This window comes from Synchiropus splendidus, chromosome 13 (assembly GCF_027744825.2).
Source record: "Synchiropus splendidus isolate RoL2022-P1 chromosome 13, RoL_Sspl_1.0, whole genome shotgun sequence".
NCBI classification, from domain to species: domain Eukaryota; kingdom Metazoa; phylum Chordata; class Actinopteri; order Syngnathiformes; family Callionymidae; genus Synchiropus; species Synchiropus splendidus.
The window spans coordinates 7,092,549-7,119,629 of NC_071346.1; the positions used below are offsets into that span (position 1 = coordinate 7,092,549).

A 27,081-nucleotide genomic window follows, 5' to 3' on the forward strand; every position below is an offset into this window, starting at 1 on the left:
GGCCTTCTCCAAAAATAATTGGAGCCAAATTGTGGATATTCTCAATGTCATGGACAGGAATGAGGTTTCTCCGGCGTCTGCTGCCGCCATGAAGAAGGAGGCGGCGGCGGCGGGATGCGCTCACATCAGCGCGCACAAATGCTCAAGACGAGCGAGCTGTCAGAACTGTCTGGACTCCCCGGGTTCTCCCGTCAAGCCGCCCGGAGCGGCCAGAGACGTCGTGATGGATGAGACGGAGGACGCAGAAGAGGAGTCCAAGTTCCAGCATCCGCGGTTGCGCCGAGCCGGGGGGAGCGGTAGCGGCGGAGGTGGAGGTGGAGGAGGCGGCAGCATTCGGATGAAAAACTTTACGCCAGGAGGGGGAGCCGCGTCCTCGGCTACAGGGCGACACTCCAGCAAGGAGCCCTGCCTTCCGCACGCAGAGGACGCCCCTGCCGCCCCACGGCCCACTGCTGCCTCCAACACCGAGAGCCACACACCTTGTCCGGGCGATGCTGCCCTGCGCGGGGCGGAGGCGTCGGAACCAGCAGGCGCGGTAGACGCCGCGTTCAACGCGACCACGGGTGATGTTTGCGCCAGAAAATCCAGCATGAAATGCAACAAAAACGGAGAATGCAGGAGGGACTCTGGCACCGGGAGCCTGCGCTCGATCATCTCCAAGCAGGAGAAGCAGACCGGAGGGTCGGGGAGGGCCGAGGACGCCAAGAGAGCGGCTTGTAACTCGACCACCGCCAGCATGGACGGCTCCATCACCCCCGGAGGGTCTCTCGCTGGGGGGCAAGGAGGAGAGAGCGTCAACCCGGGGAGCGGTGCCCCTGAGAAGAAGGACTCCAAGGTGTCCTTCTCAAACGCACCGAGCCGCAAAGCCTCGTCCTCCTTACACGGCCCGACCCAGACCCAGCAGCCTCGGAACTCGGTCACCTTCCAGAAGCCGGAGGATGGACCTCCGATCGTGGCCGCCGAGGATGCGGAGACCCGGGGCAGCCAAGCCAGCTTCATGCAGCGGCAGTTCAGTAGCATGCTGCAGCCTGGAGTCAACAAATTCTCCTTACGCATGTACGGCAGCCAGAAAGCGGTGGAGAGGGAGCAGGAGCGGGTCAAGTCAGCCGGGAACTGGATCATTCATCCTTACAGCGATTTCAGGTAAGGGGGGCCCGAGTGTCACCCACAAGTTACCAGATCAAACACATGGCCACTTATTTGCCACTCTCTCGCATCGGTTGTCAATGAATCACGTTTGAAATGAATCGATAGCCTGCTTCCCCCGGAACTACCTGTTGTCCGGCCCTAGCATGGACTGTCCTCTCAAGGTTGTAAACAAACGTGTAGCAGCAGTAGCCGGCCTGCTCTCCGCGCTCACGCTTTCCTCCTTCCTGTCACTGAATTAGGCTTCAAAAACATCAGAGGGACAAAGCTCTGCGACACAAAGCATCAGTGAGAGGAAGCGAGCTGCATCTGCATGTGTGTGTGCGTGTGTTGCTCCCAGTAATGGAATGTCACCTTGAGCCAAGTGTGCAAGAAGCATGCTCACTGGAGACTGTCTCCGCCTGAGCTTCCCGATGACACATCTGACAATAGACCGACCGTTTCTCTCTCTTGACTCCAAACCTGCCTCCTGACGAGTGCGGAGTTTAAAGTGAGCAGCTGCAGATTTCAGCACCGGGAGGAGTGGACAGCTCCGGCCTGACACCTTCAACCCGGCGTCACATCTGCCTGCACATTTGGCCCATTTGTATCACATAACCCAGAGTCAGTAGAACACCAACACCTCCACTTGAGATGTAACTTGACTACTGGACACCGTGGAGACCCGCCCGCCCCTTTCCAAATACACCCTTTCAGCCACAGTCAGAGCATCCACATGGAGCAGGTTAACGTGGTTGAGAGCAGGATTCAGAGCTTGTTGCGTAAGTGAAATGACTCAGCGCTGCACCTGTCCTGCAGACAGACCTCCATTCTTTAATTTGTCAGTCAACATTCAACACAACACACGTCGGATCGGAACCAATAAAACTTAAACGCTTAATTAAGCGTTGTAAAAGCTGTGTTTTATCTTAACTCGTCTACTAAAAGTTTGATCTGCTCAACTTCATGAGAACACTTTACAATAAAATAAAACATTAAATATTTTTTATTCTACTTGCAATTCCTCAAAACTTCTGGGGAAACCTTTCAAAATTTAATGTTCCCCGAACAAATAACTGCTACATTGTAAGAGTACGGTTTAAACTTCACTCCAACCAAGTTTCCACCAGGGACTGAAGAAGACCAAAACCCGCTTGTTCTATTGTTACTAATCCTTTACATTTTCTCCAATAGATTGGACAGTTATCAAAGATGAACGTGTTAAAACTCTTTAAATAAGTCAGGACTATATGACTAACAAGGGTATCATGTCCAAAAATCACACTTGTGTTTGCCAACACAAAATCTCTTCCAGCAAAGATCATTCTGACGGAGCTCTTCTAAAGATGAAGAAACGCTGTTTAGAGCCACAGTTTGAGCAGTTTGGCCTGTGTTTAAACTTGTCAAAGAGGAAGTTGAGTACCAAAGAAAATCTTCGCTCTTACCTCACAGAACAATTATCTACTTGACTATCAACCGTTTGAAGCTTTGACTGATGAGTTTCAGCTGCGCAAAATATATATATTTTTTTTTATTCAGAAGTGTTTCATGTTTGTTCTGACAGGCCCATTTAAGCTCCTGCACTTCATTAAACTCTCTGCCTATCAGTTTTCCACAGCAACTCACTTTTATATCTGATTCTATTTTTGTCTTCCTCCCTTCCCTGCTTGTCCTCCACTCACACACACGTACACACACACACACACGGAAACACACACCACTTTGCATCCCCGTCAGGTTCTACTGGGATTTCACAATGCTGCTGTTCATGGTGGGCAACCTCATCATCATCCCTGTGGGCATCACCTTCTTCAAGGACGAGACCACCACGCCCTGGATCATCTTCAACGTGGTCTCGGACACTTTCTTCCTTATGGACCTGGTGCTCAACTTCCGCACCGGAATCATCATAGAGGACAACTCGGACATCATTTTGGACCCTAAGACCATTAAGAAACAGTATCTAAAGACGTGGTTCATAGTAGACTTTGTCTCCTCGATCCCCGTGGATTATATATTCCTCATAGTTGAGAAGGGCATCGACTCTGAGGTGTACAAGACTGCCAGAGCCTTGAGAATTGTCCGCTTCACCAAAATCCTGAGTCTCCTGAGACTGTTGAGGCTCTCCAGATTAATACGCTACATCCACCAATGGGAAGAGGTAAGTGATTCACCACATCACCCCTGTTGCAGCAAACCCATCATCTTGACTTGTCAATTTACTCGGTGTCTAAATTCGCTGTTTCCTCGTGCTTAGCGAGACACTTGCCTCAGCTACGAGGTCAAAGAACATAAAAAAATCTGACTATGAAGACAAAAGAGTGCATGAAGGTGCCCTGCTTCTGAGGTCATAGAAGCTCAGGGTTAGATCCTCATAAGGAAGATCTGAATCTTTTCATTGATTCAAAACTTTAACTTCCTGATCACATCCTTGGGAAGCCATCTTGGTTTGCATTCTCAGGTTGGTGAGGAGTCTAATGGCATTGTCCTTGGAGAACTGGGAAAGTACCAGCCACTCAATGCATATTGTTCCACACATATACAGCATATAGAAATGATTCTCTAGTGTCCTTTGAAATAGTCAAGCTGTATATACAAACTACAGTGCGGACCGTGCCAACAATAGCTATCGTTCACACTTTTATAAATGGAATGCGAAGAGCTCGGCTGTGATGTCACTTCCCAGCTCCGATCTCCGACTTCCCAGGTAACTGGATCGCAAAAACTAAAGTTCACTGTTGAATATACAAGATGCTACAGGAGGTTTACTTATTGACGACAAGCCGAGCAGCCATCTTGGATTGCAAACTCGAGGTGGTGAGAATTGTCCCATCTTGCAACTGGGAAATCCGACTTTGGGTGAAGTCAAGAGGAGGCGGGGGGCCAAGCTGGGAATTTCCCAGTTCTAAAGTGGGAGGCAACATCAGACTTTTCAACTAGGAAATCTTACAATGGGTGATGAAACTGGGGTCATGAATGTGACTTTCGAGCACGAAGCACAACTATCTTTTGCTACATACCTTTTGTGGAAACATAAACATAATGGTTTTGCTAAAAAGAAAGTTGAGTAGCTCGCCATCATATGTGAGCCCTGATAGCGGTGGGGTTGGGTTTAATTGGGCGGAACAATTCAAACAGAGGAGGCAGATATTGAAAATGATGCATATAGACAGAAATCAAAGGAGGTGATGGAGAGAGTGCAGGCGGGGTGGAACAAGTGGAGAGTATCAGTTAGAAGGAGAGGGTCAGAAAACAGTATATTAAAGCTTGTGTGAGAAAGTTTGGAGGGAACATTAGAGAGGCGAGAGAGGGTTTTGATGTGGATGAAGGATTCTGGAGATGTGGTAGGGAAGGACATGAAAAAGACAGACATGACTGTGACCAACATAAGTTCCTGACTGTGGAAGACGTGTCGGCCATTCATCGGGCGATGTGCTAGTTTCCTGCCCCACAGTCTGCAAGCTCAAAACCACTTTGCTCCAGATATATAACTCTGTTGCAGCTGGGACCCTGCGTGCAGTGATGTGCGGCTACGTGATTGTTGCTGTTGACAAAAGGGCTCAGAAATGCCTCCAGTATGTTGATCTTGGCTTCAGACCAAGCAGGAGAATGTGCCACTCTGACTGCGATGGTCCTCGAGCAGAGCGAGCTGCCATCCTCCAGCTCAGAGTCCCCATAATCGCACCCCCACCTGCCACCTGCCGCGGACCCGCCGATGTCAGCAGCATGTTTAAACTATCACAAAGTTTGCATTCTAATGACTGTTATTGTCATGTAGCCCGCTGCCCGACACCCGCGCTTCTGTCTCCCTGCCTGACCTGCCAGTCCCACAGGTGGTCTAATAAGCAGCCTATTACCAGGGCAAACACACTTAATCAATTAGGATGCCCGAGGAAGAGCAGGCGGGGGGCGGGGGGTGGGCAGGGGATAATCATATGTAGCGCTGGGGGGTGTTGAATGTGATTACCTGAGTCATTAATTGTTGATTTAATAGAAATGGAGAGGTTAAAGAAGCAGGTATTGTCTGAGGATTTCTATTGTCTGGAAGAAGGGACTCGCTGCTTTAGTCTTGGGCTTCATCTGAATAATATCGCTCAGATACATAGAGATTATTGGGCACATCAATAGGATATGGCTGCATTTACCTCAATGAACTATTGTGAGTGGAGAACCTCAAATAGAAACAAAGCATTGCTACGATTACAGCGGTTATTAAGAAGAAATATTCATGGCATCTGCTAAGGGGGGTTGGATTAGGATTAAATATATAGAAGCAAATGAAAAAATGAGTCACATTTCCAGTGTAAAAATGTAGTCTATTATTTAGTTCACATGAGCTTCGAAAACTCGAACTATCACAAAAAGAAATTGGGTGCCACAATTGAATAAAAAAAAAAAATAAAAAAAAAAAAATAAATAAATAGATAAAATAAAAATAAAAAATAAAGAACCATACTCAAAGTGTTTCTCGCAGAAACCTTGCAAGAACCTGCATTATTCTGAATGAACTGAACTGAGAGGCAGACAATAGCTCACATGTTTTGGACGTCTTCACTCTATTAACAGGGTAATAGCAGGTTTGTAGGGGAGCTGTCCCAGGGCCAACAATGACAAGAGTTCCCTCGACTCTGCGTCTGTGCCAGTATAGACAGCGTAGTGTTGGCATTTTGCAGTGGCGAGCGCCGCAGCAGGGCTTGACTGCTCACTTGACCTTTGGATAATTGGATTTCTGAAGATATGATGCCACACACACACACACACAAAGACATGGTGCATGATGGGAAATGATACTTGGCATGCATAAAGAATTAGAACAGAGATGCAGTGTTGAGTGAGACAGTGACACAGGCAGTGCCCTGCTCAAAGGCCTGACTCCGCCACTGACATCAGTTATTTATAGTCCAAACCAGTCTCAGAGCTGTCCATGGTCCTGGACTCGGACTCTGGAATTGACAGTTTTTTTTTTTGCTGACTGATCAGAAGCATCTACTGGACTTAAGAGAGATGAAGTGAAGTGGATATATAGTAGTCTACACCTGTTGGGACCAGAAAGTTTAATAAAATCAAGATATTTGCGTAGTTTATCCGGGTCAGGAAGTGACCGTCGTATGCGAACAGTCAGGTTATGGATGATCAGACGGACTAAAGTGTCCGATGACTGAAGGTGATTGATATGTGAGATGACGTGGACTCTCAGTTGTTGAGGATCACCATGGCTCCTGTCCATCACTCTGTGTGTGCATGTGTCCGCACGTCTGTGCTGCTAGCACATCAGTGTGTCCGCAGGCTTGCGTGATAGCTTCTTGAGTGTGTCAAGCGTCGTGATTGATGTCCACTGTCCCCGCGGAACAAACGTCTCGCCTGCTCCCGCTGTGTTGGTTCCATGAGTGACGGAACCCGACTGCGTAATTAATCACCGGATGGAAGCAGTTTTCACTTTTATATACGTAAAAATGTTTTTTTTTGTTTCTCTCTCCAGATCTTCCACATGACCTATGACCTTGCCAGTGCGGTGATGCGGATCTTTAACTTGATCGGCATGATGCTGCTGCTGTGTCACTGGGACGGTTGCCTACAATTCCTGGTTCCAATGCTGCAGGACTTCCCCTCAGACTGTTGGGTGTCCCTCAACAAAATGGAGGTGGGTGTCTCTTCGTCGGAGATGAGGCGTTGAAATCGTGTTCCTCTGATGGAGCGCTGGAGTTAGGGGATGGGAAGAGCGTATTAATGAACCGATTAACTGCTGTCATTACCTAAATGTAAGAGGTTTAAAAGTGGCCATTTATCACTTTAAAAAGACATTTCAGGAGGTGAATAATTGATGAAAGTGTGCGGCGTTTCAGTGAGAGATATGAAGTTTCATTTTTTGCTTGAGCAGGTTTGGCATAGCTAAAGTGTATCACTGAGGCAAAATCACAAAAGACCAAAGAAGAAGATCAGAACACGAGCAACACGTTTCAAACAGGCAGAATTCATTGTCTTTTATCCTCTATTGTCAATGGAGGATGAATGATGGGTTAAAGGAAATGCAGACTCACCAAATATTATCGCAGCTCCCACTCAAATATATAGTTAAATACAAGTATTTATAAACAAAAATAAAATATTTGATTATGATTGTTGCGCTGCTAAAATGTCATACTATTATTTTTATTTGCCTGGACAACACTGAGTAGTATGCGACTTGTATATATTAATATACAGTAATATATTAATATACAGTATATAATTTCTCACTGACCGACACGACCAAGAAGTAAACATTGCATTAGTCCCCCCGATAATCTTGAGTCTGCTCCATCCCGGATTGAACAAGGAGGTTGCTCTCCAAACCGGAAATCACACCTGATCACAAGTGACACCTGGAAAGCACAACACGTATCATAGTAGTGGACAACATTCTGGTTGTTTTTTGTCTGTTTGAATGGAAAATCCTAAGAGAAGCATCTTTATAACAACTAAACTAAATGTAATAAATGTGCTATTTATTCATTTCTTATGGTGAAACGGTAGTATTTTTATATTGCGCTCAGTTTCCCCAGAAACTATCCGTTTTTTTTCTTCTGACTGGTGTTACTTATACTTTGTAGTCATTAATAATCCCCAAAATATCATAGTTTAAATTCAAGGCTAAACCAGCTTGACTATCTGCCACATTACACGCTTCAATAATTATGATTAAAGTTCTGGTGACAACAAGTCGCGTGAACGTCAACAACACTGTTGAGTTTGTCCTTTTTCTCGCATCGAACCGACTCAAAATGAGTGTTGGACTAATAAACCGACTGAAGGCCTCCTCGTGACCCCCCCTCGGGTGCGGGGGTGATGACTGGGGAGATAAAAGGGGTGAAAAGAGAGATGGAGGCATGAGCCGGGCTCTTTGTTGCCATGTTTCTCTCAGTGAGATAAAAGCTGCTTGTTTATAGGTCCGTCTGAGCTGAGAGGATCCACAGGCGCAGGTCCAAATGGGCTTTTGAAAACAGACTGAGCCCAGCTCCCTGCCGTGGTCCGGCTCTGACATCACTGTGTAAATCTCAGTGATGAAGTGTTTGCTCCTCTTGGCAGCCGCTTTTTTACAAATGTAATTTAAGTTCAACAAGTTAATGTGCTGTAGGGTGTAAATATTTGCTCCCGCTCTCCCAAAGCCTATGATTCATCTCAATGTGTTTTCCTGTTGGACTGCCACCATCTTAGCTTGCTTCATAATAGCTTCTGTGAAATTAAGGAATGATTTAAATGGAAGACAATGTTATTACAAATAATTCTTTCTTCTCTAAATATGTGTCTTTTATCATAGATATTTTTTCTCTTTTATAACTTAATAACTCAATTACTAATATATAAAAGCTACAGTGCTATAATAATAATAACAATGAATTATTATTATTATTATTATTATTATTATTATTATTATTATTATTATTATTATTATTATTATTATTATTATTATTATTATTATTATATTAAAAGTTCTCATTTGATCTTTCCCATATTTTTATTTTCTTTGGAAATTGGATGGAATTTAATTTGATCATATTTTAATCCTTTTTAAAATCTTTTTTCTTTAACTATATTTAGTATTGTTCTTATTATTGACTATTAATTTGGACTTTTTAAAGGCAAAAAGTAGCTAATTCTATTCAGTCATGTAAGTAGTTTTATTTTTCTATGACATGCTTTTGCAACTTTTAACTTTAAATCCGTTTTTCAAATGCAGTCGGACCATATTGAAATTTGTGTTTTTATTATTGTCAACCTTTAATCACTTGTGGATTTCTCATGCACAGCACACCTCCATTTGCTACCTTTCCCTGAAATGGAGCAACTCCTGGAGAAAATTGGGTCAGTGGGCAGGGTGAGCGCTCAACAGGACGCCGGTGTACATTACGGGGCTGCCCACCAACCTATTTAAAGTCTGAAATAAGATGTAGACAGGAAAACACACAGCAGAATATCAGCATTTTACGATGGTTGGCAAATATAAAGCATATAAAATCCTTGTCAGCGACAAGTCGAGAAATGTTTCCCCTTCACTACTTGGTCAATAAATTACCCAAATGAGAGAAGAATTTTCATTTTAATTTATCGTATTGTTGTTGCAGCAGTCAAAAAAATGCATCATGAAGAAAAACAAAATACATGCTGCCGTCCACAAAGTCATTTGTTTTCATCACTCCAGACAAGAACTGTGAACGAAATGTAGCCAAGATGCGAGCAAGAGAAACAAGGAAGCAAAGGGGAGAATTTCTGACATTTATAGCTCTGATGGCAGTAAAAAAAGTTGTAGTCATCTGCAGCCGCTTTCACCTCCCCTTGTCTGCCTGACCATTGTCCGGCGCCACATACAAACGTCAGACCACCACACTGGTCCTGGGAGAGGTGCCTCTCTGAATCCACCTGAGACCACCCCCCTATTGAGCGTCTGACAACTTCCAACATTAGCATAGCGCTGTGGCCAAGCCGTCCATCAAAACTGCGCCCAAAGGCAGGACCCATGGAGGGTGTTCAGAACTAACTCCGGATGACAACCACTGACCAGTAATTGGGTTCAGTGGAACAGTAGGTTTTATTTATGGCAGGAAGAAAACGACAACATTACGATTCCAGCTCCAAAGACAAAGAACCTTCACCTCACCGTGTAGTTTTGAAACAGTAGCAGCAGCACTTACTGACAGTCACCAAGTGTAGAGTTTCAACCCTGTAATTACAACCGAGTGTTTGTGTGTGTCAACCTTTGCAGGAGTGTATTTACACCGAAGCACTCTTTCATGTCATCAGCTGCTTGAATCAGCAGCAGGAGCTTCGCCCAGAATCGCTTAACAACATGTCATTTACTCAGTAAAGACACCGTACAGCGTCAACATTGCACGTTCCTGATGTTTTATTTACAGTCTAACAATCTCGAAAACGTCAGGTAAAATTGTGAACTGGCCCCAGTGAGGGATTCGCGACTGAACAAGTCACGAAAAGACACACTTCACTTCTACCTTGATGAAAGCACTTTCTTCACAGATATTGATTTAGGAAGTGATTAGCCTTAGTTCACCTGTCAATAACAAACAGAGCTTCTGTCCCGGACTCTTCTGAACCCCAGGCATCATTATCTGACTTTAATAATACATGCATCATGATGTCTTTTAAGTTTACTTCTATTCCTGCTGCTGCTGAACTCACTGACCCCTGTATTCTGCGCCAAAGTCAGCGCATTAGCATACGCGTGAAAATGATGTCACTCTCCGTGACTTGACAAAAAGAAGAGTTTTAATGGGACAAACATTAAACTTCCCTGGGTTTTAAATCACCTGCAGATGCCTGAGCAAACACTGGCCGGTGTGTGGACGATAGAGAGATCGCCCTCACTGCAGCAGACCAAAACAAACAAGCGCTGACTCCGCTAACCGCTCTGATAAGCCGCTGTGTACCGAACTACTGTTTACCTGCAGCACTTCTTTACCGTTGGCTGCCAAAAGCCTTTTATTCTTCAAACAGATGCAAAGCTTCACCCCACGATAATAATCGATTTAATTTCAGAACAAAAACTCACAGGTTTGGAGAGGGATTTAGCGGCGCATCACAGCTCAGCACTTTTTGTTTTGTTAGCACGTAGCTTAAAAGTGCTAACAAAAATAAAGACCATTGCGCCATGACTCCAAAAAAATAGCATGTAAGCATCTCAGTTACCGTTTCATGGCTGCAAAAGTACAAACTGGGATAAGTTGAAAGACAAAAACCGTGTTGCTAACCACTTGTAAACCAACCCCTGAGTAGATAAAACATTTGAAACATCTCTTGATTTTAACACATTTACCAGGCAGTCTGGCTTCTACAAGGTCAAATATTGACCCGCTTCTCTTCCTTCTCAAGGTCACAAGCCCGCATTTTAGTGGATACACTTCGGCGCTGTGTTGACATCAGGCAGCGATACGCAGCTAATGGAACTGTTGATTACCATTAAAGACGTGGAGGATCGCTCTCCCACTGAACCCTCTCGGGGTGGACGCTGAGACTTATGAGGATGCAAAGTTTCTCTTCCCCTCTCTCTCTCTCTCTCTCTCTCTCTCTCTCTCTCCCGTGCTATTTCAGAATCAAAGTGCTCATCGTTCATCTATTATTCAGTCTGTTTCACTCCACTGTTTCTCTCTCTGTTTTCACATACACTATTTAGCCTCAGCCCACTTGGTGGAGCTATATTTATTTTCGGAGTCTTTAACTCGCCGCATGGTGCAGCGGTGTAATGTTGTTCCTGCTGGATACAAATACTTTTTACTGCTGCAGAGTTGTTTAGTTGCTTCTTTAATTCGCATCATTGGAATATGCAAAAATAAATATGATAATCAGGAAAAAAATGTTGAGGCAAAATTCATCTTCTTGTAGTTACAGATCATATCAGTTACAGTTTAGTTTAAGTTTTTGGTAAGACTATGATTTGAGTTCCTGCGCTGCGGCCAATGTTGGTGCTGCATTTCTCACAATTATGGCTGGCTATGACACATACATCTAACACAGAATTTGAATGTTTGTTTTTGTTTTGTTTTATGGAAAAAAAAGAAACGTACTGACTGAAGTATTAGTTTTTATGATGCTCTTGAAATGACATGTCAAACTCAGGGCTTGCAGACCACATATAGCTTCAAAATAAATAACAGTCCCATCAGTGTAATTATATAGTGTCTGTTATTAATAACACTAATTCCCATAATGCACTGCGACAATTGAAGCACGTTTAAATCAAAAATCAATTTCTGACATTTTTTTACATAATTCATAATATATATTGATAATAATTAATACAAGATAACTGTTGTTTTTAGTAAGAGAAATATTTGTATTTAAAAAATGTATATTTCACAGAGCCTAATGAATTAAATCATATTAAAACCAACCATCAGTTTTTATATGGAGTTATGTTAGTGCCACAAAAAACAAAAAACAAAAAACACATTTAACAGGGAATAATGAAAATGGAACAGGGGAAATATATAAGGAAACTTGCAAATGTGGAAAAATCTAAGCAGAAATATATACCTGAAAATAGAAAGGAAACATTGTTATATTACATTGACTAAAATTGCTGAAAAAAAGCAATGTTTCCAGGTTGAGGCTGTATGATTTCCGGTGTCATAAATATCATAAATTGATATAATATAATAATATAATTGATATAATTGAAGTGATACAGATTTAATAAGTAACTGAGGCGTCAGACTCAAGCACACCAGGAAGACTGTTCTTGTTGGACATCACTGGTTCTGGGTCCCATTGAAGAGCAGCTAGTCTCAGAGAAGAGAGGCACAATGACGACCCCCAGTTTCATTTCTCTCCGAGGAAATAAACCCCACACCTTGTCAACTCAGCTGATTGGGCCGCAGAGGATTCTCCTGACGTCGTTTCCATTTCCTCCCTCTGCCTCCCTAATGGGCCCGTGTCCCTGGAGTTCTCATTTGTATAAGTGCTAGCGTATGACCCCGCTGTCCCCAAAGCTGCTCTCTTGGATTCACACTATCCATGGCCACCAATCTGTCTGAATACACCTCCTTTTTAAAGCAGCGTCCTCCTGTCTCTTGTCTCCTCAGAACGATACCTGGTCCGAGCTTTACTCCTTCGCCGTGTTCAAGGCCATGAGCCACATGCTGTGCATCGGATATGGCCGCCAAGCCCCCGAAAGTTTGTCGGACATCTGGCTCACCATGCTGAGTATGATTGTTGGAGCGACGTGCTACGCTGTTTTTATCGGCCACGCAACCGCTCTGATCCAATCCCTGGACTCCTCCAGAAGACAGTACCAAGAGAAGGTGAGGGTCACCCGTCCATCCCGCCATTTTCACCTTCAGATATCATGTAAGACGCCACTGTGGTGAGTGGATCATATGCTTAAACACTTGGCATCATCCTCTTGAGAGGCATTGAGAATCCGCTCTTGAGAAAGGAAATAGGAAGTGAGGTCCACTAGAACAAAGAAAACATGCAACATTCTGCTTCACATTGACTGTATATGGAATGTACATGTTGATGTAGCAAGTAGCAAGTTATTGAAGTACACATCGCTCACTTCTTTTGGGTAAACAAAATGCGGCGGCTACATATTAGACAAGGGCACGAAAGATTTATATATACATTATACAATTGAAAGTATAAATAATAAAATGTGAATTATTATTATTTTATATATGTATATATAACATTTAATATATATTATGTGTTAAATGTAATAAATATTATATGTAATACTGAAATAAATAAATTAAAAAATAATTATATAATTTCTAAATGAAATTATATATATATATATATATATATATATATATATATATATATATATATATATATATATATATATATATAAAAATGTATTTATTTCAGTACTACATGTAACAGCTATATATTTTGTAAGAATAAGCAAGTCTTTTTATGCCGGAACAATATTACAGTAATATACACAATAGACGTACTTTATACGTGAAAAAATTTAAAATCTAATTTATTGAAATTATGCTGGAATAAATGGAGAAATGGTGTTGGATGAGGACCAAACCTGAAATGTAAGACGTACAAAACCATAAATAAAATAAACTTCCAAGTAGCTGCAGAACTAAGTTGAGAGTCCCGTGACACCACAGAGGTCAGGCAGAAGTCACTTCGATCCCTGATATTTTAGGAGGCGCTGTTGGTAATTTGTCGTAATTTGCTGGTAATGGAGCGTTGTCACAGGTTAATACAGCTAATTAGCCGCCGTGAAACGTCTTCAACTTCAGAGGCCTGAAGTTGCCGGAGCCTTTCGAATTGATCAGGAGCACTTGGTTTAATTCAAAAGTCTCATTGAGAAGCCGGCGTGAGCTCAGCGCTGCAGCAGTGGCCTGTGATGGCAACAGTGCAGCCGCTCTGTTTCCAAGCAGAGTCTCGCTGGCTGGGGAGTGTTGCTACCTCCCGGCAGCCAATCACAGGCCGCGGGTGTGTACGGCCAGGTAGGGCCACGTCGCCAGGGCTGGATGGAGGGAGCTGATGTGGAAAAGAGGGAGAGAACAAGGCATAAAAAGAGAGTGAGGGAGGGGAGGAGAGGGAGAGATATGATGTCCCCTTGGGCAGTGGGAGAATTGATGAGGCAGCAGACCTGTGTGTCCTGCCAATGTCATCCTGACAATGACGTCAGCAATCATGGCGGCGCTCTTCCCCTCGCCCGGATCACTCCCTTAATGTCTCACTCTCCATCACCTCATTTTCTCATCTCCCCTACCTTCAGCTGATTCCTCTGCGCTGCTTCCATCATCACCCCCTCCTTGCTCTCCGGCTCTCTCTCTTTCCTTCTCTCTATCTGGTGGTGTCCTTGAGAGATGCGGTGCTAGTGCTAACTGCCTGCTACAGGGAGCGAACGGAGGGGGAGGGGGAACCTGACGGGGAGGGAAAGGCCGGGTTGTGGGATGAAGTCTTCCTGCACTGCATGGTTTTTCACACGCTGACATCTTTTGTTCTTCAGGTGTGGAATGTCACTTCACGAGCAGGTTCAGCGCGATTTAGCATGTTGGGAGTCACTGCTGCCGTCACTGCTGCTCAACATCTGTCTTGGCTGTGTGAGGGGGGTTTCTTTGACTGCGGGCTCAGCTGAATCATGAGTGGGCAACACGTAATCCAGAGGAGATGCGTGAATGCCCAGATATGTCTGCAACTTGATTTGAAAAAAAGCATTTCCCTGAGATGCCACAAGAGGATTTCAGTTTCATGAAGCGTTGTCTGTATAGCCATCATTGCCTTTCACTCGGTCAGGTCTCGGGGGCAGCGTTCTTGGTAAAGAGGCCCACTCATCCTCAAAAACAGAGGTGGGCAGTTAAATTTCCCAAAGGGCCACATTATAAACTGTGACTGTTGTGAGGGGCCATCACACCATAAAAGGCGGCGATCACTACAAAATGTGACGGAAAAAAATCTAAAAACCATATGGATCCTATGAACCAAACATTGAAGATAAAAAGCCAATTTATTTCAAAATATATTTTGAATTTTCTTTCAACTTATTTTGAGGAAAATACTATAATGAAAATGAAAAGAGGAAACAACAATTTTGTCATGGATCTGTTGTATTTAAAACGGAAAGAGGATACAAAAAATGACAGAAAATGACAACTTCATTGTTGTATAGTTTTAGTCTGACCCCATGAGGGCCGCAAAAACACAGGCAAAGGTTCACATATGGCCCCCGGGGCGGCTCTAAAACCTTTTTTGTTTGTTTTTTGTATATATGTAGTGCCACATTTAGTGCAATTTTCAGATTTTCACTGCCGAAAATGCAGCTCCGTGAGTGAAGCTCATGTACTTAAGGAGCACCTCCCTGTGGTGTTAGCCTTAACTCCACCCAATTTTTAGTTGGACCGTCAAGTGAAGCGCTGCCAATGCCGTCATAAAATGCCACAGAAGGCGAGACATTTCCATCAATAGAAAACCGCCGGCATGCAACTTGGAATGTTGCGCCAACACCACTAGCCCACCGTCAACCTCAGCCTTGCTAGTGAGATTGCGGGGGGCATAACATTTAGCTTCACCTAGAGCTCAAATAATACCAAATGAAAGAGCAGCAAAACCTGACTTTCAACACTTCAGGTCGCGAGTCATCTCCTCCAGGAGTTTCATTTTCTCAGCAGACATCCAAATCCCCCTCTTTGGTCATTGAGAGGATTAGCGTTGGAGGGGAAGACATGCTAATAAAGTCGCAGCAGAAACTTCCTTCCATGCCGCTGATGCTGGATCAACAAAAACCACTATGAGTGACTTGACGCTTTGAAACCAGTCTGCTGGAATCAAAGTGGATCAAGTCGGGCGCCTTCTGCCTGGTGAGAGCAGGGACATTGAACATCATTCAGTGGAAATTCTTTTGTATTTTGTGGGATATATTTATAGGCATATAGTTATTCAGTAAGGTGGTCACATGACCATCTGACCAGGAGTGTTGGGACCGGCATTAGTGCTCCTCATTCTGCTTCAGCAGCCTTTTACATGCCTGAATTATCAGGTGGAAAAGGGCCACAATAGTCCATTTTTGAAAGGTGAGCCACATTCAGATCTCTTCATTGAGAACAAAGCACAATTCAAATTATTTTTGTCTGGACCCCAGACAGAGCTTCCACAACAGAAGCAGGAACTGCCTGATATTCTCATCAGAAACACCCCGTCAGGTTCACTGGTCGACACCAATGTTCCGCCTTTCCTCAGAAGCCCGATTTGATTAATGAGACTTTGTTCTGCAAGAGACCCCACAGTGAGTCGTTCCTCCCTCCGAACACATCTGAGGATTGAGAAGAGACAAAAAGCAGCTCAGACTGACTGTTATCTGATCTACTCCGCTGTGGTGAATGTGCTTCATAATGTAATGAGGCGAATTAGCCGAAATTTCACTGAATGAATCAAAGGGAAGGAATTGAAAAGTCTTATGGCGAGATTGTAGGAGGAGTTAGCAGGAGGAAATTAGGACGCAAAGAAAAGTGGCACGGAGGGAAAGATAGGAGGAAGAAGAATGAATGAGACGAGAGAGGAAAGGACATCGTGAAGATTGGGAATGGAAGCTAACCAAAGGGAAAGAGAGGAGGAGAAGGAGTAGGATTCAGGAGAGTAAGACGGACGGAAGGAGGAGGTGAAGAAAGGATGAGGTGGGAAGGGGAGGCTTATTACAGGGAAGGAAGGAAAAGACAGTTGAAATGAAAGAAAGAGTGTGTGATGGAATAAGAGTAGAGAGTAGGTTTGGAATGGAAGTAAACCAAAGGGAAAGAGAGGAGGAGAAGGAGTAGGATTCAGGAGAGTATGATAAGACAGAAGGAGGAGGTGAAGAAAGGATGAGGTGGGAAGGGGAGGCTTATTACAGGGAAGGAAGGAAAAGACAGTTGAAATGAAAGAAAGAGTGTGTGATGGAATAAGAGTAGAGAGTAGGTTTGGAATGGAAGTAAACCAAAGGGAAAGAGAGGAGGAGAAGGAGTAGGATTCAGGAGAGCATGATAAGACAGAAGGAGGAGGTGAAGAAAGGATGAGGTGGGAAGGGGAGGCTTATTACAGGGAAGGAAGGAAAAGACAGTTGAAATGTAAGAAAGAGAGTATGATGGAATAAGAGTAGAGAGTAGGTTTGGAATGGAAGTCGACAAAAATATTATGAAGGATAAGGAAATGACATGGAAGAAAAGGTTGGAAAGGAAAGGAAGAAAAGAATTGAACTGAAGATAGTAATGGAAAGTGCTGCCTAAGGATGTGAAGGGAAGGAAAAGTCAAGTGAGCTGAGTTTGATAAAGTGGGGTACGATTGGAACAGGAACCGATTCAATTAAACCGTTTGAAACTGATAATCATGAATAATGAAAACTGGATAGATGATGGAGATGGAGAACTAAACCAGTACAGGGATAAGAACAGCGACTACAGGAGAGAAAGGAGCGCTGTCTCAGTGTGTGAGATGAGCAGGATGAGAACAGAGAAAAAAGGAATTGTTGGGAGTAAGGGAGGGAAAATGACTCCAGTAGATTGGAGACAATATGAAGTAGAAATGGATGAGCGGCGTCAACAAGATGGACATTATAAGAGAAAAGGAGGAAGTGAATGAACTATGAACCAGGGAAAAAGTCAAGATGAGTTTTTGGTGGAAGGTTAATAATGAAAAAACAGATATAGGGGTGAAAAGAAAGTATGGGGAATAAGGGAGAGGGTTGATACATGTAAGGCAAAAGATCAGGGCCAAGGGATGAGTAACTCTGACACTCATTCCTGTGAGGTGACGTTCGCTTACAATCGATATCCAAACCATGTGACTCACAGGAAGCCTTGATCACTCACACGGACCAGAGCCGCCTCATTGAGTGGGTTCACGCTGGACGAGTTCCTTTGTGCTGCTCTCTCTGCTCGCCAGGCTGACACGACTTTTTGTACACATTCAGCACTTCCGCTCCACGTTAGCTTGACACGGCAGGTAAAGAGTTGTGACACCGGGTCAGCTCTCTAGGCCACGTACTATCCACAGATGTCAGGAAGCAGAGTCACTCATGCAGGGGAGACTTGCGTCACTATACACTACACTACTACACACTTTGGTAAACCAGAGAAATGCATGTTCGGTTTGAGAAAACAAGGTGGAAATACGCTCCCAAATACTACTACACATCATGACTATCTGCTGTCTGAGCAGGGTGGCTGATGGAGAGGGGTCTGGGCATCTCACATACTGCTGCTGCAGATACACAACAGTCCACAACAGGTCCCCCTCAGCTGCACCATATCAATGACCCAGGCCAGGACGCACAATGGCGAACTCCATTCATCAGTTCCATTCCAGTTAGTAGAATAGTAGAATCCATTCCAGTTCACAGAATAATTGAACAACAGACACTCATTGGTCTCATTGTTCCTGTGTTGGTCTTTCTGTTTGTATTGATCGGGCATCGACGGACCTCTGAAGAGTATTGACTGAATTCAGGAGGCAAGTGACAGTTGAAGGGCATGTGTGTGTCCAGCGTTTAGGGTCACCAGTTTTGGTTTGTTTGGAGAAACAAGGACAACTATTCAGTCTTCAGTAGTCAGTATTTGGATACTTTTTAGCTACTTAGCATTAGCATTGTGTGTTTGTTTCACCATGACCTTGTTTGTAAGGGAATTCTGCTGGTCAACTCAGGGCTTGTGGGCCACATCTGGGACAGTGTAGAAATACATCTGGCCCGTGTGTGACATTATTGAGGTTGAATATTTTCCACCCAACATTAACGTTTCGACATGAAATGAAGTTTATTCAGCATTTATTGCCCCGTGTCATCTTCCGCTACCATCCTGTGGCAAGTGCAGTGACTCCGGCTTGCAAATGAGTCAAACATAGAGTGAAGGATCCTGTATCGCGGTCAACATTTAGCAATTTCAAAACACAAGACATTAGCGACAGTCTCAGAGACTTTGGCACAGCGTGTGAGTCAGAGCATAATGGAATGTTCTGCTATGTTTGTTTCTACTGAAGTAAATAGAAGGGAGAAACAGAAGGAAGTGTTTATCTGCGAAACCTTATGGCTGTTTACCTCTCAAATTCAACAATGATTACTCCAGATGCATTGTCATATGGCAGAGGATTTCAAGGGACATTCAGTTGGAGAGAGTCGAACCAGTGGAATCTTGCTGGATTGGGAATTTCTTGGCATGGTTAAGGTGGCTACACAGACAAGAGTAAAATTTATTAAACTGTGAACCCCTAATATCTGTGCCTGCCTTGTTTACAAACCTTCTTAACATGTACCACCAAAACAGAACTTGTAAATCAGCGAATCACTCAGCACGGTTGCCAACACAATGAATGCTAATGCGGCTGTTTCAGTGACCTTTATTGACCTAGTACAGTTCTGTGCTCTTGGCGCCTGAATAGAAGGGCCAGCATCTTGGACGGAGAATATTAGAAAGTCTGTGTACTCACTCACAAAAGGTGGTTCTGTAAACAAATGAGTACACTGGCACAGGAGACGGCTTCACGCTGTGCTTACACATACAACATCTGTCAGTGAAATGGCTCTTCATTCATGCCCATTTGCATCGTGAAGTTCGATGAATGTTGATATTTGCGCTTTGTCTATTCCAATGTTTCAATCTCAAAGTTATGTGTACTTATGTTCATGCTTTCCCCTCCAGTATAAACAAGTGGAGCAGTACATGTCCTTCCACAAGCTGCCAGCCGACTTCCGTCAGAAGATCCACGACTACTATGAACACAGATACCAGGGGAAGATGTTTGATGAGGAGAGCATTCTGGGAGAGCTCAGCGAGCCACTGCGAGAGGTGACGCACACGAATATGACATGTTTTTCCTGAAGCATCTATACTGGGAGTTTGTAATTATGTGGGAGGAGAAAATAGGGGATAGAAAATTAAATTAAGATATAAAATATGTTCATGCTACAAGATTTTGATCTAAATTCATAATTCAACAAATGAACTGCAAATATCAAATTATTTAATAAATGTAACATGAAGGCACAATATATGAAACGGTTTTCAATTTAAATGTAAAATTAAGTAGTAATTAAATAATATATCTATATCTTTAAGTCTTAAAAATTTGTTGAAATAAACAAAAAATAGATTTAATATTATGATTAAACCGGATTTATAAAAGATTTATAATAAAAAGTATTACATTAAGTAGTAAATTGAAATAAAAAAAATATGCCAGGTATCAACAATATTATATGTGGGACAATTTATACTTTTATACAACTGTACAAATTACAAATTTCCAAACAGCCACTCTGTTTTCTGAGTTGTTTAATGGCTAGTTTAGAAGAACGTGCAGTTAATAAAGATCATTTCTAGAAAGATCATTAATTACCCTTTTTTCCTATTGAATATCTCTGATTCACAAAAAGAGTTGTCATGGAAAACTCGGATATCAATGGCTTTTTTATGCACAATTGGATTTGGGACTGAGTAATCCATTGATGATCGATGGCAATAAAAATGTGATGAATCTCTCTATATATTTATATATTTTTTTACCTTTTAGGAAATTGTCAACTTCAACTGCCGCAAGCTGGTGGCTTCCATGCCGCTGTTTGCGAATGCCGAGCCCAACTTTGTGACCGCCATGTTAACCAAGCTGCGCTTTGAGGTTTTCCAACCTCATGATTACATCATAAGAGAAGGAACCATTGGGAAGAAAATGTATTTCATCCAGCACGGAGTCTGCAGCGTCATCACAAAAGGAACCCTCGCTATGAAGCTGTCAGACGGCTCGTATTTCGGAGGTGGGTTGCACTTGGCAGCGGCGCTACCATTCTGTTTTTACTTTGTTGTAAGCTGTTATTTTTGGCGGTTTCAGAGATCTGTTTGCTGACAAGGGGTCGGCGGACGGCCAGCGTTCGAGCGGAGACCTACTGCCGACTGTACTCTTTGTCTGTCGACCACTTCAATGAGGTGCTGGAGGAATATCCCATGATGAGACGAGCCTTTGAGACGGTCGCGATTGATCGCCTGGATCGGATAGGTACCTGAGAGAAGACTGCAAACATGCCATCACACACTCCTGCTTCTCTTCCTCACACTCTTCATCCGCTTTAATCTCTTTGATCTGAGTCACCATCAAACCATTTTAATGAATTAATCTTCACTCACATTGCGATGTCGAGATGTCGATCCTGCAAAGAGAAACTAGAGATTTATTTCATAGACACACATTCAGACTGAATGAAGATACGCTTCCTATGAGCACAAAAAAACCACGAAATTTATATGTATTTGCATCTCAATCATCAAGTGTCATCAGGATGATTGATGAATAGAATTGAATGGCTCTCTCTCCCAGACTTCCTATGAGATCAACCCGTGTGCTCTCCCTGCTGGGGCCTCTTGGGAATTGAAAACTGGGGTTTTGACACTGTTCACTCTCAGCATAAAAACATGGCCTGAACTGAAACGCTTCTTTGCATAAAGCGGTATAACAATATCACACTGTGGAAGCAGTTTACTGTCGTGGTAAACTGAGCTGTGCCGTTCCCTCGAACGGACACATGACCCTGTAACAGTAGACCAGGGAGTCGACGGAAAGTCAAATCTTCCCTTCCGATTGTCACTAATGCCGAGCCTTTACTGTTTCAGGTAAAAAGAACTCCATTCTCATGCATAAGGTGCAGCATGATCTCAACTCTGGTGTCTTCAACAACCGCGAGAACGAAATGATCCAGGAGATTGTCAAGTACGACCGCGAAATGGTGAAGCTGGTGGACCTGCAGCGGCCGAGGGCCATGTCGATGACCCCCTCCATCGGCGGCATCTTCGCTCCCCCGGGCCAGTCAGGCGGAGGAGGCTCTGCTATCGCAACACTCCAGCAGGCAGTGGCCATGAGCTTCTGCCCCCAGATGGCCAGTCCCCTGGTCGGGCCGGGGACTCTGCAGTCTCCTCGTATGGTGCGACGATTCCAAATGATGCAGAACTTATCCAGCCCAGTGTCCATGTCTCCTCTTCAGCCTCAACCCCCTCAGACGCTTGGAGGGGTGTTCGGCTCGGCCATTTCCAGCCCGCCTGTTCAAAGCCCTCTTGCTGCCACAGGACGGACTTTCCAATACATGGCAAGTGTAGGACCTTCTGGTTCCCAGTTGTCTTTAGTACAGCACCATGTGCCCAGTCCTACACAGACCCAGCAGCGCGCTGCCTCACACAAAAGCACCCACTCACTTCATACGGGCAGCTTGAGCCAGGACACCCGAGCACTGTCTGCCTCCCAGCCTTCACTCCCCCAGGAGGGAGCTCCGCACGCTGCCTCGGCAGCTCCCAGCCCTCCACCCTCCACCCGCACCTCCAACTCCTCCATCGGCCCCTCTCAACCACCTCACCCCAATCTTCCGGGGCCCTCAGGGGTCGGGAGATCAGTGGGAGCTCAACAAAGAGTTGCCTTCGCCTCCACACCTCCTCCCAGTGGACCCACTGGAATGGGAGCTGTAGCAGCAGCTGCCGGATCGGTACCTCCAGACTCTGGAGTTCCCAAGAAAGATTCAATTGTCAGCCTTCCAGAGCTAGACTCTGCCAGATCCCGGCTGTCTTCCAACTTGTGACCCTGGTAGAGTTCAGGAAAGAGGCCTTTTTTGTAAGTGAATCAGTTTGTTTCCGGTCAATTTGGCTGATCCCTCAGCCTGCCAATTGATCAAACGGCTGCCCCCCCGAGCCACCAGTCACCTGACCGGGATGCTCTGTGTGCGGCGTCAACAAGAGGAAGAGAGCATCTCACAGTACTGAGACTTTGGCGAGGAGGAGTCAATACAACTGAACTAGAGTAACTTAAGGTGGAACTGGTCGGATCTACTGTGCCAGCACCTTTAGTCTTAGTATCACCCCCTACACTCTGCTTCCAAACACCTACTGTATATCGCTGTCTTTACTGTAAAGATAAGAAAAGTACGATTAATGTAACATTTGCAAACTGTGTAGAATCCATGCAATGCAATCTAGCAGGAGCTGGACTTAAAATGAAAATCAGGGACTCGAGGTCAAATGACAATGACATTTTAAGCGTTCAAATGTGTTTTGAGTGACATTCTTTTGCATAAGCTGTCATCGCGAATAACACATTGCTCTTCATATTGTTTAAAACAGTAGTCAAAGTAGTGTTTTAGACCGCTGGTCGATCTTACATCGATGTGTAAATACGTCATGAAAAAAGTGTGGACGGATATTATATTCATCGTGTCTACCCAAACCAAAGCTGGAACACAAAGTCTGGTTGTGTCTGTATCAACTTAAAAAAAAAGAAACATAGAGAGAGACAAATGCCATTTATTTAACTGCCTTGATTCAACGTTAGAAGCCATATATTTGGTTGGTGTGTGTGTGTGTGCGGGTGAATGTTTGCGTGCGCGTTTGTCAGTACGTTTTGAATCTATTTTCAGAGGACGGACCCGTGCACTCTCCCACTGGGCTTTGTAATGGTTCAACACGCTGGCGGTTGCCCGTTTCCCCGCGACATCTGGTCAGCCGTTGGTCAGCGGTGGTAGCCGTGGTGGCAAAGGTGGCTTGAAAACCTGAGCTTTATCGAAAGGAAACATTTGTGATCAACTCATACTTGCTTGTTTTTTTCTTTATTTATTGACACATGCAATATAATTCTGCAATACTCTACCCCGCCTATATATATAAATATATATATGATATAAATATCTATACATTTGCTGTACAGAAAAGTGATTTTGTTTTATTTTTTAATGTGAAATCTTTAAGAATCCAGCAGCTATCGTGGCTTCAACTGAAGTATTGTAATCCAGTGACCATGTTGTTACCTTAACCAAAAATGTTTGAGGGACTGAGTCGATGTGTGCAGTCATTTTTTTGTATCGCACGTGTGGGGAGGACAGCATTGATCCATCAAATGTCACTTTAAGCTCATGTGAAAGTTGCTAAATTGTAAGACAGAAATTGGGCAATACAGGCAGGAATATGTCGCATGTACGATAACTCCATACCAGACTGGGCCCGCTCCTCATCCGGATACTCAATGAATGTCTCAACAGTTAAATCTACAGCAATCCCAAATGAACGGGTTGAGTTGAGGCTTTTTTTTTTTTTTTGCTTTGGTTTATTTGCTTTCTGATCCTCTTGAACCTGGAAGCCTTCTCTTGCTGAATGTACGCCATACGAGAAGGAGGACAGCTAATCAGATATAAACTGCCATGTAAATAAAGTGGAAGCGAGTGAAACTTTACGACGCACGAAGGTTGTGGCTGTTGCTGTTTGTGTTGCCGAGTGTCTGCGTGATGTTAAAACTTTAAAGCTTCTCTGGCTTGCTGCACTCATCGGACCCTCCGCCCCCAGATCTGAACAGAGGAACGATTTTTGTCATGAGAAATGCTAGTGCATTTCCACTCCTCGGGCCAAAACAAGCACTGAAGCGATCTAGTTAAGCACCTTGCGTTGCAATATAGCGATCTATTTAAGAGAAAAAAACACACTTCTCCTGGACCTGTGATGTGGTCTAACAGTTCGGGCAGGAAAGTGGCAGCGGATAACAAGAAACTGTCGGCAAGAGTGTGGATTTTAACTGTTAAAATGAATGCAATGGGCGTTTCACTCAGGTTCGCTACCTTCCCAGAGAGATGTATCGATCGCGTCATTGATTCATGTAGCTTTGCATTGTGAACATGTCTGCTGACAGATTCAGCGAGGATTGGTTCGGAGGAATCAGAGCTCATTTCGTTTCTCACTTAATGCTGCCGTTTGTTTACTTTTGAACCGAGTTGAAGGTGATTGTTTTATCAAGGGCTTCATCACATCATTGTAATCGCTGGCCCATCCTCGTCACTCAATGTCTATTCAGTAACATGCACTAAACCTTCGTCAGGTCTCAGCGATGAGTCCTGGTTCATCGGCAACACAGGATTTTTGAAAATCTTTTTTTTCCTATGGGAAAGGTACATGCCAAATGGCCAATATGATTGTGAGTCCTTATGAGTTAGTAGCGGTTGTGTGCTTCAATACTGTTCCTCGTGCAATCAGTTGGTCCCCTTCCCCGTATTCCTTTGTGCTATTACCAGAGTTTGCCCTATAAAGCTGCTATCAGGACTGTGCTGATATGAATGAGTCCGCAGTCAGTGAGAGCAAGATGAAAGGAGAGTTAAAGAGCTAATGTTTCAGGCAATATCAGGCACTGTCTTTCTTTCATGACATCCATCCAGTACAATAGTGTTGTGTGCAATCCACTCCCACACAAAGGTTGGCAGCCCGGACACTTGATCAGTACCACTCTGCGCGAACCCGCAGCCGTGAGGCCGACAGAACCCGACCGGCTCGCCGCGTCGGTCTGACGGCTGCCGGTTCGACGTGCGATTGTCCGACGGTTCGTCTTCTGGACCTTCTCTGTGAAGCGGGATGTGAATCCCCCTTCAATGTTTGACACTGACTGACAACTATTGAGAGCAACTGAGATTCAAACCTCTCATTCTTGCTGTACCAGAGGTACTGAATGCCTTGGTGTTGATATGTTAGCAAATCAGGGTATCATTTTGTTTTTAAGTGTTTTCTCCGTACGTTTCGGTTCTGTTTTTTTGTTTTTTGTTTTTTGGTTTCTACAATGTGCCCCATGCACACGGACTGTATATACCTTGTGCCTAGTATATCTAGTTTCCACATAGTCTATTTTTGTGGTATGTATGTGCCTGTAAAAATGCAAATATGTGTTTTTTATTTCCTACTTGCAATATATGTATAAACATTAGCTCAAGACTAGAAATGACAATGTCAGTATTTATTATTTTCCCTGATTTGGGAAATCACAAACTTGCACATTTTTGTTGGTTTGAGCCTTCCAACACCATGCGCGCTGTACTTCATGTCCTGTAGATATGGTATACACAGAAATGTGGGGCACATTGTCGTGTTTTTACCACAACCTGCTGTGCAAGAAATATTTTCTACGGTGAGCGTGAACTCTGACAGGCTTCTGGTGGACATAGACGTGAGCTTAGATCACCTGCACACGAATAAATCAAAAACAAAACGCAGTGGAGTTGCCTGCACAATAGACATAAACAACACAAGTCGTCCTTCCTCAAGTAAACTCTGGCGCTGGTTGCACACTGATCGTGGTCGAGCTCGACAGCAGCTTCACGCCCGGTCTGACAGAAAGCCGTGTGCATGATTCTGTTTTCCCAAACAGAGTTCTGTGACCCATTCTGAGTGGGACCTTCTTATTCTAGACATTGTTGTGTACCGACTATTGTACGATAATTTAGTTGAATCTTTGTGTCGTAGCTACTGTAGCCTGCTTAGCTTACCTAAGCCTTCTCTCTGCTTCAGGACTCTATGTATCGTGTGCTTGAATTGACGTGTGTGTGTGTGTGTGTGTTCCTGTGCCTTTCCTTCAACTATTTCGGTCCCACTTGAGAATATGATGCCATTTCTGGGCTTGAACTACCGAGAGAGAGAGAGAGACGCCAGCACAAGCTAGAAAGTATTGTAAACAACGAGACAAAACAACAACACCACTGTCACGATCCCAGAAAGGACTCCAGCACATATCTTTAGACTTAGTAGCATTCCACTGGCTGCATGAGCAGCCCTGCCGCAGGCATCCAGATATACTATACCAGCACCGTGTAGACAACAGCACAGAAACATGACACAGCATGTGTTGTCTCTCTCGTTCTCTGGAGACCAGTCTGCAACCATCTCAGGCTGCGCTCAGCTTCTGCTTAAACGAAAAATCCACAACCTCAGCTTGTCTAAGTTGATGTCTACACTTCAAGACCAGATCAGCTCTCAGCCTTCCTCCGACGTGTTTGTTTTTCACCTCCCGGTCCCTTCAGACAGGTGGGCGCTGGAGCTGATTTGCTCTTGGATCCAAAAAGCTGTCTTGTCCACCACCTCTGCTTGCCGAGGTCACGGAACCGCACCCTGGTCTCTCTCAATAAGCCGGTATGTCAGTCAGTGGCAATGTTGTTTAAGCGTTCGTTAAAAGACGATACATTGTTGTGCAATAAAAAGA

The 27,081-nt window shown here is 44.1% G+C and overlaps 1 protein-coding gene across 1 annotated transcript; it reads left to right on the top strand.

Annotated features, from left to right (window-relative positions):
* The first annotated feature begins 36 nt into the window (after positions 1-36).
* LOC128769758 (potassium/sodium hyperpolarization-activated cyclic nucleotide-gated channel 2-like) lies at positions 37-27,081 on the top strand. The gene is made up of 8 exons (XM_053883731.1): positions 37-1,143; positions 2,863-3,286; positions 6,605-6,766; positions 12,699-12,917; positions 19,749-19,895; positions 20,620-20,860; positions 20,935-21,099; positions 21,711-27,081. Exons 1-8 carry the CDS (start codon positions 50-52, stop codon positions 22,661-22,663), a joined length of 3,405 nt encoding a protein of 1,134 aa, XP_053739706.1. The 5' UTR covers positions 37-49; the 3' UTR covers positions 22,664-27,081.